Source organism: Aspergillus lentulus (assembly GCF_001445615.1).
Source record: "Aspergillus lentulus DNA, contig: Alt16, strain: IFM 54703, whole genome shotgun sequence".
Classification (NCBI taxonomy): domain Eukaryota; kingdom Fungi; phylum Ascomycota; class Eurotiomycetes; order Eurotiales; family Aspergillaceae; genus Aspergillus; species Aspergillus lentulus.
The window spans coordinates 2164490-2180944 of NW_028322113.1; the positions used below are offsets into that span (position 1 = coordinate 2164490).

Here is a 16455-nt window from a genome sequence, read left to right on the forward strand (position 1 = left end):
TCGCCAGAGAGGACGTGCTGTACGCGTCCGAACCCTGGTTGAAGGGCCTAATTGTTGGTGAAATTTGCTTGAGTAAAGTCACCGCATCCGTGATATGTCAGATAAGGAAAGCGACTGTAGCAGAAGGCTGAAGAGGGCGAGAATTGAGAGTCGATGGAACAAGGTAGTAATTTGACATTGGTGACCCCCGATTTGCCTTTCGGCGGAGAGAGCTTTGCTGCGTGCCTGAGGCATTAAGACCGATTTCAGGTGTCAATAGCTCCCCTCCAGAGCTTCTCGCCATGCTCCACACTTGTCAGGACAGTCCAGTACAACATCATGAATCCAGATCAAGAAGCGAAATTTCCTCTGCATGAGGCAGCTAGGGAAGGCAAAAGTACTTCTGTTGCTTTCTGAAAGTATATGACTTCTGGAGCTAACCTGCGACAGCTCCGACTGCCGAGTCGCTGTTGAATGTAAGTGCGCGGAAAGCTGCCCCGCCGCGTATAGATCATCCCAATGTCTATGACTCGGTCTAAACAACGAAGCGACTGTCCTTTTGCTTGTCCATGCTGATCTGACCACAGGCGAACCCGAAACTCGCTACGGTGAAAGATGAGGACGAGCGTCTCCCCATCCACTGGGCCGTTGCGTTCAATCACCTTGCCATAGTAGAGCTCTTAGTAGCTCAGAAGAACTTCGATCCGGACGTGGAGGTCAGTTAAACTTCCACATATGGCTTGACGGCCTGCTAACACTATCCTAGGATGGATCAGGATGGACTCCGCTCATGATCGCAGCGAGCCTAAAGAATGCAGAAGGTGACCCCATCATCGACCTGCTACTACGGAAGGGCGCAGACGTCAGCGTTAAGAGTGTCTCCGGCCAGGTATGTGTCAAATGATTACAGATCCAGCTACTAGTTTCTCATTCCCGCACGCTCGCTTCAAATTTAGAATGCCCTCCATTTCGCAACATCCAAAGGCAACCTCTCCACCGTGCGCACGTTATTAGCCAACAAATGCAGCGCCAGAGTCAAGGACAGAAGAGGGCAATTGCCACTTCACCGCGCTGCGGCAATTGGATCCATTCCTATTATCAAACTTCTCTTGGAGGAAGGGAAGAGCCCGGTCAATGCTACCGATATCGATGGCTTAACGGCTCTGCATCATGCCATCTCTGAGGGTCATGGGGATGCGGCGATCACATTGCTCAAGGCCGGTGCGGAGGCTGACAAGAAGGACACGGAAGGTCGTCTAGCTATTGAGATGGCGCCTGATGCGAAAGTGGGTTATCCGCGAGTTTACGTGACTGAAGTAGAATTGAGCTGACTTTCGTTCTCTTATAGGTTAAGAAATATATCTTGCAGACTGCCGAGAGAGAGGGTATTGAACTTTGATTTGAACGCAGCTAGAATATTTTACTGCAGAGCGATTGCCGTGTAATATGTATCGGATACCCAGGGCCTCATTCTTCATCTCCCTGAACTAGAATGGGACTTAATCATAAAGCGAACCACTGATTTGAAATGTTGAATGTTCTATCAGAGGGTAGTCTGTATACATGAGATCTTCTAGATCTGAAGGAGAAAAAGTTCCCAGGGGAACAAATATATACACAAGAAAGGAAGAAACGAGAGAAGCATAGTCAATGGCTCTTCCGAAAAGAGACCAGTGGAGGGATAGGCCTTATCTCATGGTGCTATCGACCAACTCCCGATATATCTTTTTGAGATCAGCGATATCAGCCTGGAGCTCTTCGACTTGCTCGCTTTTCTCGCCAAGCAACTCCAGAGTTGTTTGGTAGCGCTGATCCAAGTCTTCAAGTCTTGTCTCCAGCTCCTTCACGCGAGCATCAGAGGCCTTCTTTTCCTCTGACTCTCGCATGAGGTCGACAACCTGCTTTCGAGCCTCGTCACGTTGCCTGGTGATCCGTGCAAGTTCGTCCTTGGCAGCGGCTCGTTCGCTCTCTAAGCGGCGAACCGTAGCGCTCATACGCTCAACTAGCTGAACAGATGGCCCAGCGCCGACAGTCGACTCCGAAATGATGTCGTTGATACCTCGCGAATGATGACTTGGGGCAAATCCATAAGCGGATGGGGTAGCCGGTGTCGCGGAGCCGCTGAAGAAGTCATCCGGCTCGAAGGTGATGACTGGAGACTCCATTATTGGAGGGTTTGACAGACCTGTTGACATCGGTGGTGATAGGACGGGAACAGGAAGGGAATTCTGACGCGGGGGAGTGCCCATATCTGATGATGTCGTGAGGAGCGTTGAAGAACGGCGACTCGTGGGCCTGTAGTCAGACAGAGACGCCCCGGTTGTGTCAAGGTTGCTCGGTCTACGACTGAGCGCAACAGGCGACTGAGTACGCGGTTCTTGGAGTGAATTTTGAATGGATATTGCGTGTTCCCGCCACTTCATCTTCTCGTCCTCAAGTTTCTGAGCCCATGTCGCATCGCACACCTTCTTCTGTTCAGCGAAGTCTTTTTGTGCAGCAACCAAGTCGTCTTCTGCTTTTCTGAGTTTCTGATCCAGCTTTTGGATTTCTTGAACATGGCTTTCAAGTTTGCTCTCCAGATCATGTTGGGTTTCCTTTGCATTTTCGAGCTCTTCCTCAAGCTTCTTCGCTTTAAGACTCTATGTTGGTGTTAGCCGGCAACTAAAATTGACAACACAACGAAGGCCGTGCTTACCACTTCACGCATCTTCCGTCGCATTTCCCCTTCTCGCCTTGCGACATCGTCCCGTTCTTTTTCCACATTGGCTAGCCTTGAAAGTAGCGAACCCTCGAGGGTCTGCCAATTCTCACTAGCAACTGCGTACTGCGTTTGCAATGTCTCGATCTGGCGTAAAAGTTTGGCCTGAATTTCACCGGTAGAACCGGACGAGGCTTCTTCTGCTTTAGAGCGCAGCGCCTCCATTTTGCTCTCCAGGACAGACTGCTCCCCCTTGAGCTCGGCCTCAAGTATCCTAGCCTTCTCCTTCTCTTGCTCAATGCCTTCCTTAAGATCTGCAACTTCCCTTCTCAGTTTTTCCTCATTAATCTCGCGCTCAATCTTCACACTCGCAAGTTCCTCTTCCAACTGAGTCGTTCGCTGCTTCTCCTTCTCCAAAGCATCTGACGCGGCTTTGGCCTCTGCTGCTTCCGCACGCGCAACCGCTCGGGCAAGTTGTGCCTTCATCTCTTGAACTGTCTGAGACAATGCGTTCCGCTCATTCGTGACGGCTTCGAGGTCCCGTGCGACCTTTGCTTGGGAGGATAGTGACTCGCTCGCCCGTTTCTCCGCAGCCTCAGCACGCTTTGCTCTAGCCTCAAAATTCGCCAGGTCCCGTTCGAGTTTCTCTGTCCTCTTCTTAGTCTCCATCTGTATCTTCGAATTATCTGCCAGCTGTTGTCGGAGCTTCTTGATCGCCGTTCGATGGTCCATCTCCGACTTGGAGAGTTTTTGCCCTTCCTCAAACAGTAGCGCGATCTTTTCGTCCTTCTCACGAAGCTGTTTTTCGACACTCCCAGGCTCAGCGGTCGCCGCAGCCTTCCTAGCAGACTCAGCGGCTTCTTTAGCCAGGTACTTTAGCTTAGATTGTAGTGCATCGATTCGTTCAATGTACAAATGCAACTCCTCCTGCCAGCGGGTCTCCGCTGCCTTGTGCTCCGCCTGTAGCTGCGCAATGACTGGATTATCGTTATTTGTATCCGGTGTGGTGTCTTTCGCGGCTTGTTTCATGTCTTGCGATACTCGCGGGCTCTCGAGATCGCCGGTCTCATGTTGTTCTGCTGTGCCCAGTTCTTGCGAGGGTTGTGGTTCGGCTATAGACTCTTCCGTAGAGACGATCTCGTCAATATGCGGTGCGGTGAGCTCCTTGGAATTTCGTGAAACAGCATCAGAGTCGTGACTCGTCCTAGAGTCTGCCGATAGTTCCAATGAGCCTGCTTCCCGGACAAACGGGCTATCCGGACGTTCTTCTGCGGTCCCTGTAGTCGAGATAATACTTGATTCAATATCTAAACTCGATCGCGTGCCGTTACTCGGTAAGGAACTGGCTGGCGAAGAGACCCTGCCCGGAGGGGACTGCGATACACCATTACCGGCGGCATTTGATTTGGCCATGGCTCGAGCCAAGCGTTCCTGTAGACGATCATTTTTCCGCGCATTGGATGAGCTCCGCGAAACAGCTGGCAAGCAATTAGCCACGCGATCCTGAGACTACCGCGGGGACCTTCAGAGACTCCATACTGCTTGTAGTCGGGTTGGGGCTTGTCGCCTGTTGTCCTAAGCTCTCGTTCTGCTTTGACTTGACCGATGTGGACCTTGTCAACGGTTTCTGGTCCTCCTCCTCAGCCAAGATCATATCCAATCTGGATTCCACGCCGGCGACTGCCTGCTGCAGAAACGAGCCGACTTTCCATTTCGATTTCGATCCTTGTGTATTCTGCGCCATGGTGTCGTAGACAGCGAATGTTTTTGGGGTTACCCTTGACCAAGTCAGCTACTCGCTAGTAGCAAATCACCTAGTCGTTGTCATGGGAGGCAGGAGTTCCGGATGACGATGATGCGATCTGATGTTCCTTTGTCGTCACAAGTCGATGAAACAGATGGATAAATCTATTGTACGAGATTAATGAGGGTTGAAAGCAAAGTTCTGAACGAATGACAGGAGATGAGAAAGAAAGAGAGCTCAAGGCAGAAGAGAAGAGCTAATGCAAGAACGACTCAAATGTCCACGTTAATCAGTACTAAAGCGACTGCCTGCTTGCGTAGACCGAGAGCGGCCTGAGGAGCCAAAACGTGGGCTGCCCGCCTCTTGGCATCCTTACCTGATGGGATGGGGAACTCCATCTATCTCGAACATCGTCATAACCTCACGGCTCCCTTATCATTGTATTTCCCCATCCCTTTCTTGAAGTGAAGACGTCGGCGTGAGATTCATTTAGAATAACAGACGGATAGACAGGCATCATGTCGCCGACGTCTCTGGAGCCTCCGACTTATTTGAGCTCCTTGCAGAACAACATTCGAGCTCGCCCGATCCCGTGGGAGGGAGCTGTCCGAGCTGGCAACATCACCGACGACCATCTTAAGAAGATCAAGGCCGTGGACAAGGTTCGCAAAGAGCAACGCCGCCAAACCGTTGAAGGCGATCTTCAGGGCTATGTTGGACTGCTTGCTGGCAATGCCGATAGCAAGAGTGTCTTGGATTCGGCTTCCAAGAGGACCGATATCGTGCAGTACATTCTAGTGCTGGCGGCGGACTTGATTAACGGTAATGATATATTCGCACTCTACATAGACTTATATGCGCTGACAATTGTTTCTATAACTTAGATGTCCCCTCGCTTTCTTCCGCATTGATCGCGCATCCTCGTCCATACAAGCCCTTCCTCCCGCTCCTGCGTCATTCCACCAACGCCGAAGATCCTATTCCGCTGCTCACCTCCACATTTTTGACTAGTCTTGTCTCTCACAGCCTTGCTGCTTCAACCAAGGCAGCCGTTCGCGATGAAGAGGCGCTTCCTCAGCTATACACCTATCTTTCCACCCTGACTCAGAACCCAGACAGCGGGCTGCAGGATATCGGAGTTCAGGGGCTGTCGGCGTTGTTACGGAATTCAAGGTCGCGCGAAATGTTCTGGAATCAGAGGAAGGAGACCATCGATCCCTTGATCGAGATTCTTCGTGCTGCTGCGGGAACGAAAGACTGTAGTAGTGCGAGCACTCTAGCGGGCAGTTCGAGAGCCATTGAGCCCGGCCTCTCTGGTGGTGTCGGCCTCCAGCTCTTGTACCGCGTTCTCTTGGTACTCTGGCAGCTGAGCTTTGAAGGGAGTCTTGTTGGAGAAGGCCTACAGTCGTACGTTCACCATCTAACAAACCGAAACAGGGAAGAAGTCGGCGGCTAATAATCGATTTTCAGGGATTATGAGTTTGTCCAATTATATACCCAACTTCTGCGTCTATCCCCCAAAGAGAAGACGACTCGCCTGCTTCTCGCAACTTTGAACAACCTCCTTTCCAGCAACCGCACGACTTTACTTCCAGTTGCTGTATTTGTCCGCCTTCCTGCTCTGCTATCCAACCTCTCTGGCCGCCATTTGACCGACCCGGACCTGCTGGAAGATTTGAACGCATTGTCTGAGATGCTAGATGAATACACCAAGACCCAAACGACATTTGATCAGTACGCTGCCGAGTTACAGTCAGGCCACCTTCGCTGGTCCCCGCCGCATCGCAACCCGACATTCTGGGCCGAAAATGCCCGTCGAATTCTCGATGAAGGCAACGGCGCGCTGCCCAAAAAGCTTGCCGAGATTCTGTCCAAGAGTTGGGATAACGACAAGCAGGTTCTTGCAATTGGATGCAACGATGTCGGTCAACTGGTGAAAGAGATGCCGGAGAGGCGCGGTCAGCTGGAGAAGCTGGGACTTAAAACTCGAGTGATGGAGCTAATGGCTGACAAGGACGAGTCTGTGCGGTGGGAGAGCTTGCGAGCCGTCGGAGAATGGCTCCGTTACACTTTCGAGGGCTGATCGTGTATTGGATATGGTTTCATACTACAAAGGATTCCCTACGTTTGAGGTTCGACTTCCTGGCGATGTAGGTATAGTACCGATGACATCTATCTTTCTTGTCTCTTCGTTTCTGAGATGAACATACCTTTTCCATTCTGGATGCTTCCCCAGCGCACTTTCTTGTCTTCCTGTTCAGCTGTTCAACTGCTCAAACATCTTCTCTTTGTAGCAGTGGGGTTTGATAGATATCCTTTTTGCTCGCATTATCCAGGCTCCAATATTATACAGAGGCTCAAAAGAAATAGTCTTGGATCGTCTTAATCTTGAGGCACCCGTTAGTATCAACTCTAGCCCAGGCAAAGTTTGAGAAGTTCCACTTTCATCGTATTTCGCACCCCACATTGATCAGAATATGTTGTGCCTGGGCCATCACATCAGCGGTAAAGAAGGAAGTGTAGATAAGAGAGATGACGCCCACAGAGCTGTTTGAAATCGTATAAGATCAAAGATGCTCCGGTTCTGTGCTCATTAAAACTTGATCGATAACCTCCAGGTGGACCTTGTGTGGATGATCGGCCGCTAAGGGATTCCAATAGAAACCGTACACTGTCGAAGTCACTGTCTTAGAGTTGAGACTATCTCACCGGGCCCGGCGTTTGCGTTATCACTCGATCAAGTCCCACAAGAGACCCTGACTCCTGACCATTGTTGATATCGTCGACTTTGCTTTGAATCTCTCTCTGTGTTGTGTTAGAACATCTGTTGAACTTGATACGATCTTTCCGATACGAGTATATGTCGATTTACGCATCCACTCGACGCTGATTTACAGAGAACCCCCACCGCAGATCATTCCGAGGCTACCCCAGGAAACGGCAGAAAACGCAAATTTCGAGAACACAGTGAAAATCCAGCAGCCTCGTCCAAATCCATGTCGAGGTCATTTAATGGGTGTAAACGGTGCAAAGCCAGACGACAGAAATGTGACGAACAGCGACCTGGCTGCGGTCGTTGTCAAGCGGCCGGCGTGCAGTGTCGATATGCGATGCAGCTCCAGTGGGGAGGACGGACTTTTTCGCGGTCGAGGTTAGGAGCCTGTATGAGCAATGGAGGGTTGCAGAAGCTTGGTATATCTTCAATGGCCTTTTCTCTTGGCTTCTTTGGCTGATCATTTGTTTCCTTACAGAATACTCCCCCGGCGAATTCATCTACACAACTAAATCCCCTTCCGCTACGTCGAGTACAGCCCTCTCTCCACGTGTTGACCCTTTCGTCTCTCTGTCCTCTGATCAAAAGTCGTTGCTTCATCATTTCATCCAGGATGCGTCGCAAATCACGGCATGTCACTCCAGCATGCAAAAGGATATCTGCAGGATGCTCGTCCCAATGGCTCTCCAGACCCCGTCATTATTATATGCAACAATGGCGCTGTCAGCGATCCACCTACAAGCACTAAACAATCAGTCGGAGAATGTCAAGTCCGCCCCGCATATTGCCCGGTTAATGGCCCTCAGCCTCGAGCACTTTCGGAATGAACTACAGACCCCAAGCACCAAGGAGTCGGATGCGCTGCTCGCAACGGCACGCACGCTCTGTTTAGCGGAGATTCATTCCGGAGCAATCCATCCGAACTCGTGGCGAGCCCATGTTGAGGGCGCAAAGGCTCTTATGCTTGCTACGAATCGTAAGGGGAGTGAATCACCGGGTTCGTCGCAAGGTTTCCGTCGGTACTTGGACCGGTGGTACCAGTCGATTGTCTCCCTGACGGCATTGACGGGGAACGGGCCGCCCATCGAAGAGGCTGTGGAACAGTCAGCTTCCGGGATTATCCGCCAACAAGACGCACCGGACTATCTCGACGACTACTGGGGCTTTACAGTAAACCTGTCGGCCATCTTCCGTGCAATCGGGGCGGCAGCCTGGCGGAGTCAGCACGACACACAGAGAACAGGGTTGATATCAGACGGCACCGATGCGGCCAGTGCACAGGAGGCAGCCGTCCTGGAGTCCTCTGTGCGGACGCTCATGGCCCGGGACGCAAGTTCGCAGCCTACATTCTACCCAGGCGTCGCGGAGGGCCTCTCGACCGAATGCGTGCGGGAATTCATGCTCTGCAACGAGGCGTTCCAGCACAGTGCGCTCATACAAATCAACCGACGACTCCGTAAACTGCCCGCCTCCTCGCCCCTCGTACAGCACTCCGTCAAGCGGATTCTGGAGTGCACGGCGCAGATTGGGCCGTCTACAGGGCTGAGTCCGTGGACGATGCTCACAACCCCATTGTTCATTGCGGGCTGTGAGGCGCAGGGTGAAGATCGCGAGAGGGTCCGGCAGTTGCTTTCGTTGCTGCATGATACCATCCGTGTGCCGAATGTGCTTCAGTCTTTGAAGTTCCTGGAGCAGTACTGGGCTAACCAGTTAAATGAGGATGAGGGCTGGAGTCAATATCTAGGTAACTTGCTTCTTTTCTTGATATGTGAGTCGAGCTAACAGGGTCCCAGATCGAATGAGATTCGATTTCATCCCGTATTGATGAAGGACTATGTCATTATATGCGTTTATGACAAGCGAGAAGTGAGCGTTTTTAGTTTTTTTTTGCATTATGTACAGAACGTCTTTGGCCTCTTGGCCTCAGGCGACAGTCTTTTGGGAAGTTCAGATATCCCGGCGTTGGTGGATGCTTCAGTTTTTCTTGTGCATTGAATTGATATGTATTCTACCATGTACCTTCATGACTATTGACGGATTTAACAACAAAATTGTGTACCTCTTCAATGATCGACTAAACCCAACCTTTTGTATTTCCCTACCCACGAGATGCTGAACGTCTGGGTTTGCATTCTTAGCCAACAGCATCTTATCAGCCTGATAGTAGCTGATCTCTAGTGGTCCTAAGAAATGTTATCCCCCAGTGAGAATATTCCCCGGACTTGCCTCATGTCTAACTGACCTGCCATAGAACATCCGCCGTGTCAGTCGAATTGACTGAATGCCCGGTGGTACGCCTGGAACCGGGAAGATATGCTTCTACATCTTTGGCAAATGCCACACAATAATGATGAATAAGTTATCTGCACCTCGCCCAGGAGCCAATGCTTGACTGTGTGTCATTGTAAGTTGAGAAAGCACCGGGTTTGGACTCGCTTAGGTCCAGACTGCAGGATGTGATGCATGGTTGAGCATGTATATATGTCTCTGTTCTAGCAGTTCTTACCAGTTAGTCTGATTGTTAGCCTCCATTGCTTCTGTGGGCGGAGGATTTCAAGACAGCAGACATGCTTGACTGGCTACAACTCTTTCGCATCCTCCGCGCAGTAGTACTGTCTGTGGAGATGAAGCAAACAGGAGAGATAAAGCTCAAGCTGGTAGCTATGTTTATAAGTTAATATTGATAGTCCTTATTCACTAAGCTGATCAGACAGATTCACAGAAAGCTATGTTTCAACAAGTGAATAGTTAATCTTGCATACCTAGCTATCACCCATAAGTTAGGATAAGCTTTATCTACTAGAATGTACAGTATGAACTGTTTTACGATATAGATAGTAGAAGAATGTGATGTGTCACAGTGTCACATTCTCTCTACAAGGAAGCCTAGGTCATAATGCATAAAGTCCGCATTGGCCGCAGTTTAATTCAATGGCATTTGCATTCTTCAAGACTAGAGACCAAAACTGATAGAAGAATTTGTTACACTCTATTCAATGGCCTTTATAATCATCATGAAATCGCAAGTACTGACTGAGTATAGCAAGCGTACTTCGTACCTGAGTTGATTGAAAGTCCCTTGCAGATTGATTGTCTTCTGTTACTTTATTTAGGACAGTCAAGCATTGACTATCCGGTCAATAGTCATACAATAAATCAAGCCACTGCTGAGCCAATCCAGGATTCCTTGGATATATTTAGTTGATGTATCATACCATCAGGCATCATATGAAGTATCAAAATCTTGGAAACTTCTTCGAATTACTCCGTAGTGTGGGATAGAGGAGCCTGCGAACCCGGTTCTTTGTGGCGGCGTGGGCAGCAATAGTTCGTAGCATGGCCGTCGACAGTTCTTCTGGCCGCTGTTTCATATTTATTTGTTTTCTATATGGCATCTAGGCCCAATGCAAATTGCAAATTGCTTCCGTTCACTTGGATATTCAAAGGAGACACTTGCTAATGGCCACGCATCATTAGGGTTATGCGCATAAGGATGACTGCCGAGTGGGCGCTTAATGCGGCCCTTGGATGGAGAGATTCCCCTAGACTTGGGATTGTCGAGGCGCTCATGCTTCAATCTGATTGATTCGCATGACATCCCGTGCTTATGTTCATCACTGGTACTTCTCAGAGATAGACACTGAATGGCTATCATGATAGGGATGATTTTCCCGTTCTCAGGCTGGATTACCCCTGAAAGCCTGAAAGTGCTGGGGCTCCACAATTTGCCTTGGCTTGGCCTGCCGATCGCCCAGTCTAGTCTGCTAGAGTCGCCCTGGATGAGCCGTGCGAGCGTGTCTTGGAGTTGAGATGTTACACTCTGTATGCTAACTTGAGATTAACAGTAGATCAGAATGATCAGCCTGTACCCTGTAGATAGATAGCAATCAAGAATTCAGTTAAAGACCATGGCAGTGGTGGAATTGCTGCGTCCAGACTTCTGGACACCTGACACCTCAGAGAAAGGAATCGAAAGAGAAGTTCTTTTAGGCGAATGCAGACATCTCCCATTGATACAAAGGAAGTATCATCATTCGCTGTGCAATTATAGTACGTCGCGTAGCAGTCTTCAAACAGCCGCGAATCGAGATGCTGATATCAAACAGTCCTTAAGAAAAGCTCCACCTCAGTCTGTGCAGCGCCAAAAAAACCACAAGAATCAGCCAACCAGATTGCTCCAAAACAGTTCTGATAGAGAATTTGGTTTTTTAGTTTTCTTAGTCTGGCTGCATACCATCTTAATACTAGGTACCTAGAATCCTCGAACTAGTTACGGCTGTCTAGTGTCTAGACTACCTATTATTCTTCTCCTTAATTCTCCCGCTGCATATCCCCTTGTCCCTCTCTTTTCTTTGAACCCCCTTGGTTCTTCACAGCCTTTTTCAGTCTCCTAACCACCCTATCTTCCTTTTCCCCTGGCACTGACCCCAATTGTTACTATATCCGGTCAATTCTCCTTCATCCAGATATCCACTAGTGGCCGCGTGTCATCCTCAAACCGCCCCGTGCTCCCTCAATCCCTCCTGAGAATTGCCCGTCATCAACATGAGGGTGCGTCGATCGAGAGAGCTACTAGCCATCTAGTCTAATCTTCATCTTCATTGACCGTCGTTTCCAAACCCCCCTTCCCTCGTCCCGTTCCTGCCCTGATCGTCTTTCCCTCTTTCTTCTTCCCTCCCCAAGATGCCCGTGGGCTGGCCTTCTCCGCCTGCAGCTGGCACCTTGACCACTTTAGTATCCTCTTCCCCCGACGCCTATCATTCACACTCCCAAGACAGTCGGACCGCCAGTAGCTCCAGTTGGCCAAGTCCTCCTCCCTCTGCTTCTTCTTTTCCTACTCCTCCTTCATCTTCTCATCACCATCATCACCCTTCTATACCCACCGGTACTGCTTCTCCGGTGCGCAGAAAGCCCCTCCCCCAGCAGCATGCTTCTTCCCCTGTGAACTCTTCCCGCCAATCTAGGCCTTCTTTGACGTCCCCTGTCACGCCAATTGATACCACAGCCACTACTCCTATTACGGCAAATACAGCTGCGGCTACTACTTCCTCTCCTGCGGCCAAGACATCTACAGAGCCTCCACTGGAGGCCACCAAAGCCCTAGCCTCTCCTCCCGTCATCAGAAGCAACCTTCCTGCTTCGCACTCTTACACTCTCTCTTCCGGATCATCAGTGTATGAAGAAGACACCCTTTTTGTACCTAAGGACCTAGACAGGTATGACAGTGTTGGGCTCACGCTCGCCCTCCCGTGCTTCCTCCGGGCTCGCCCCCTCGCATCCCCCTTAAATAGTCACCTGTCTGCACTTTCTTCTGTTTCTTCCGTTCCTCTCTATCCGAGATCCAAACTCAATGTCAGATGCCCCCCTTCGGACGCTATAGGACTAACATCGTGCTTCAATTGCTCTTCCCCAGGTCTTCTCGAGGCGGCACCACCGCTCCCCCTCTTCGGATAGATACCTCCGCCGCCTATTGGCACGGCGAGGACGACGAGGAGTCCATCTACACCGCTCAATTCTCGAATGGGACCCCATTGCACAATCGTCTTGTCAGCGAACCATTCATCCCTGTGCTCAACTCTCCGCCGGGCCACAAGCGTGCCCAAACTATGGCATTGCGTCTATCATCCAGCCGCCCACCGCCGTTGCACATCGAGTCCAGCGGTCGAACCGCATCGGCCAGCTCCTTGGACTCGAAACAGCCCAAGACCCCTGGGAACAAAATCAGCTCCTTCTTCGGCTGGAAAGCCGTCACCACATCGCCCAGCGCGGAGTCCTCGAGCACCGAGATCTCGGATTCGGGCCGGTCCCCTCTCCCATCTCCGATGCCTTCTTCAATGCCCACCGCGTCCTTCTCCATCACCCCCTCGACCACAGTACCATTCGATCCCACCCGGGTACCGGCCCGCAACCCCTCCCTAAGCGGCGCCAGTATTCTCGAGGCCGCGTCAGCCTCGAAGCTCGCGGATCTCGAAAATGAACTCCGCGAGATCAGTTCCGAGCTGGCCGGTTCCATCCGGCGGGAGATGGAACTGGAAGATCTGGTCGAGAGGTTACAATCCGAGATGCCGCAGGACGCCAACCGGCGCACCAGCGACTATTTCTCCGACTCCGGAACTAGCTCTATACGATATATATACGACGCCAACGGAAAAATTGATGACTTGGACAAGTATCGGCGAGCAGCCGAGCAGGAACGCGCACAGCTCAAGGTTGAGCTGTCGCAGAAGTGGCAGGAAGAAAGAGCCCGTCGAGCCGCAACCGAATCACATGTTCAGATACTAGAATCCCAAGTAAACCAAGTATGTTTTCTGTTCTGTCGGCTTTGGCTCAGCTAATGTGGTCAGTTACGACGCGAGAGAGTCGAGTCCTCCGATCTGTCCTCTAAGGCTCGGGAACTCGAGATTGCTCTGGAAGATACCCGCAGAAAACTGGCGGAGGAACGCCAGATCAAGGACAACTTTGAAGACCTCTTGACGGCGATGAGAGTGGAGCTGGAGCAGCTGCGGAACGAGCGCGACCATCTTCGGGATAATGTGATCCCTCAATTACAGCAGCAGCAGCAGCAACAACAACAACAACAACAGCAACAGCCACCACAGAGCACACCCACCCCCGAGTCCTCGGAGATTCAGCGATTACTCGGCGAGATTGAGGCCCTGAAAATCGAGAATGCCTCGCTGGCTCAACTGCAGGGCAGTCGGTTTGCGTCGATCGCCGAAGAAGGCGGTATGGCCCCACGGAGACCCGCGGGACTGGGTCTGTCGCGGTCAAATTCGCTGGCACGGCACTCGAAATCGAGCGGTGCAGGTGGGCTGTCGCGGTCAAACTCGTTGTCTCGCTCAAATTCCGTGTCGACCAAGGATCGCCCTGACCGCGAAGCGTTGGCGGACCGTATGGAAGATGTGGAAGCGCAGCGGGATGCGCTGCACCAAGCCCTGCGGTATCTGCTTATGAGACAAGAACAGCAGGCTCGAGAGTACGAAAAGCGCTTAAAGATCATGGAGTTGGAGCTGGCTCGTGCCCAAGAACTGGGCTCTCCACGTAGATTGGGGTACGAGCGCGAGGTGCGGAGTCTCCGGGAGGAGGTGAACCATCTCCGCCAGCGGGCAGAGGACGCGATGGAACAGAAGTGGCAATGCGAAAAGGGCCTGGCAGGTTTGAAGATGGATTTGGACCGTGCCGAGCAGGAGACCACTTCGTTGCGTGTTCTGCTGCAGGAGCATGATATCGCGGTCCCGGATGGGCTTGAATCCGAACGCGACGGCTTCGCCGAGGTCATTGCGACCTCTTCATCTCTGGAGATGGCATACAAACAGTTGCAGGCGGAACGGGAAATCATCGAAGCCAGTGCGGCTCACTCTCCGCTGGTGGAGAGTGAGGCGTTCGCGGCGTCCATCAGTCGCACAGAAGCACTGGCCAACCATGTGCAGCAACAGCTACAGCGGAACAACTCTCTGCGCAACCGCCTGGCCGAGGCGATTGGCAAGGGCGAAAAGGATCAGCAGCTGTCGGCGGCCCGGATCAACGAGCTGCAGGCCAGACTCAAGGAGCTGGAGGAGACGTTGCTGATGGCGCAGCAGCACTCCGAGGAGGAAATGGCGCGGCACGAGGAGGAGATCCGCAACCTCGAGGCCAGCCACAACGCGCAGCTGATGCGCGTGAAGAACGGATCCCGCAGCCCCGCGGCACTGTCACCGAAGCCGCCCAGCTCACCGTTTGGTGCGCGCTCGCCCCGTCTGGACAAGACAACCAGCGGCGATGGCATTCCCCTGAACGAGGCAATCCAGGCGCAGACACTCGAGAAGCGGGTGAAGGAGCTGGAGAAGCTCCTGCGGGATGCAGATACGGAGATGGAGGAGGTGGTCAGTCGGATGAACCGGGCCCAAATCGAGGTGGCCGAACTGCAATCTGACCGGTATGTCCCATTGGCAATTGGTGCGAATATGAGATAGCTAACTGTTTGCAGCGACGAAGCACTCCGCCAGACTCGGAAACTCCAGGCAGAGATCCAAGCCGAGCGAGACGCGTTCAAGGCCTTGATGGCCCAATAATTTAATCTTTAATGTATATACCATGGTGTTCTTCTGCTATATTCCCAGACGATGTCAGCGTGATCAAGACACGAGGATGATGTTTCTTCATGTATATAACTAGAGGAATACAGCTATTAATGAGCGTTGATTACCTGTAGCGTGGAGATAGCACCGCAACTGCCCATTGTGGTATTACTCTCCAATGTTTGCTTTGTTTGTTTCACATGCTTTATCTATCAGCATCCACGCGATTAGTCCTTTCTCTGGAGGACAACAAGACAGCTAGTATCATCATCTGCATTTCGTCTATCAGCGTCACTGACATACTTACCTCTACTTCTGCCTAACCTCATTCAAACCTCCGGACAAACCGGTGGTCACCAAAAAATGGAATACTACCTCCCAGGTCCGCCAGCCCATCCAACACGTCCAATCTATACACTAGCAGAAGTTCAACTAACAAAAGCAAATTACAACGAGCAGACTATCTAACCCCTCTCCTCACAAACCCGACATTACAGCACCTCCGCAGCCACGCCACAAACTGGTCCTCGTCGTTGTCGTTCAGCACCATCCGCACCACCTACTTAGAGCCCTACCTCATAACCCCGCTCTCACGGCTCCTCGCGTCCTCGACCCCTGATTTGGTCTCTGTGCTACTTCTTCTTCTCGTGCTGGTGGTCTCGCTCAAGGTGCTCGATTATATGCGCCGGGTGGTCATGTTCTGGGTGATGCTTGCGGTGAGGGTTGTGTTTTACGGGTCGGTCGTTGCGCTGGGGTGCTATGTTTATAGTGTTGGGGTGGAGAAGGCGGGGAGGGATCTGGGGTGGCTGCTGGGTGTGCTTTGGGGGTTTGGAGAGGAGATTCTTGCGGGCGTTGAGAATGGGAGGTCTCCCTCTGGCGGGGCCGGGGCTGGCGGGTATAGATATGGGTATGGATATAGGCGTGACGTTCCCGGGTATGGAGGACGGGGGAAGAAGGGGAGGTGATTCATAGTTTCTTGGTGGTCGTTGGCATTGTTATTCTGGGTTGGAGTGATATGGTACGGTACGGTACGGCTACGCTGGCCTTAAGCTACAGTTACGACGTTATGCATAACGCTCATTTCATGTCGTTCATGTCATGTCATTTCATTTTTGGGTGTAGGTATTATGTGTGCGCTGGCGCGACGCGGCATGTACAGTCTCTGGTCTAGTTCCTGAGCTGTGCTCTGTTCTCGCGGCTTTGG

The 16455-nt window shown here is 51.6% G+C and overlaps 6 protein-coding genes across 6 annotated transcripts; 5 read left to right on the top strand and 1 right to left on the bottom strand.

Annotated features, from left to right (window-relative positions):
* Positions 1-318: 318 nt before the first annotated feature.
* ALT_8182 (ankyrin repeat domain-containing protein) lies at positions 319-1378 on the top strand (the record flags this gene model as incomplete). Its single annotated transcript, XM_033561577.2, has 6 exons — positions 319-376; positions 430-455; positions 567-695; positions 746-868; positions 936-1265; positions 1328-1378. The coding sequence occupies 6 exons, from the start codon at positions 319-321 to the stop codon at positions 1376-1378; spliced, it is 717 nt and encodes a 238-aa protein (XP_033417468.1).
* A 289-nt stretch (positions 1379-1667) lies between these two features.
* Positions 1668-4421, bottom strand: ALT_8183 (M protein repeat protein; the record flags this gene model as incomplete). Its single annotated transcript, XM_033561578.2, has 3 exons — positions 1668-2618; positions 2675-4155; positions 4217-4421. The coding sequence occupies 3 exons, from the start codon at positions 4419-4421 to the stop codon at positions 1668-1670; spliced, it is 2637 nt and encodes an 878-aa protein (XP_033417469.2).
* A 518-nt stretch (positions 4422-4939) lies between these two features.
* Positions 4940-6504, top strand: ALT_8184 (H(+)-transporting V1 sector ATPase subunit H; the record flags this gene model as incomplete). The annotated part of the gene is made up of 3 exons (XM_033561579.2): positions 4940-5243; positions 5306-5828; positions 5892-6504. 3 exons carry the CDS (start codon positions 4940-4942, stop codon positions 6502-6504), a joined length of 1440 nt encoding a protein of 479 aa, XP_033417470.2.
* A 1404-nt stretch (positions 6505-7908) lies between these two features.
* On the top strand, positions 7909-9019 carry ALT_8185 (fungal specific transcription factor domain-containing protein; the record flags this gene model as incomplete). The annotated part of the gene is made up of 2 exons (XM_033561580.2): positions 7909-8938; positions 8988-9019. The coding sequence occupies 2 exons, from the start codon at positions 7909-7911 to the stop codon at positions 9017-9019; spliced, it is 1062 nt and encodes a 353-aa protein (XP_033417471.2).
* A 2858-nt stretch (positions 9020-11877) lies between these two features.
* ALT_8186 (uncharacterized protein) lies at positions 11878-15245 on the top strand (the record flags this gene model as incomplete). The annotated part of the gene is made up of 4 exons (XM_033561581.2): positions 11878-12410; positions 12608-13493; positions 13539-15109; positions 15161-15245. The coding sequence occupies 4 exons, from the start codon at positions 11878-11880 to the stop codon at positions 15243-15245; spliced, it is 3075 nt and encodes a 1024-aa protein (XP_033417472.2).
* A 369-nt stretch (positions 15246-15614) lies between these two features.
* Positions 15615-16216, top strand: ALT_8187 (Apq12 family protein; the record flags this gene model as incomplete). Its single annotated transcript, XM_033561582.2, has 2 exons — positions 15615-15633; positions 15711-16216. 2 exons carry the CDS (start codon positions 15615-15617, stop codon positions 16214-16216), a joined length of 525 nt encoding a protein of 174 aa, XP_033417473.1.
* Between the last annotated feature and the right edge of the window lie 239 nt (positions 16217-16455).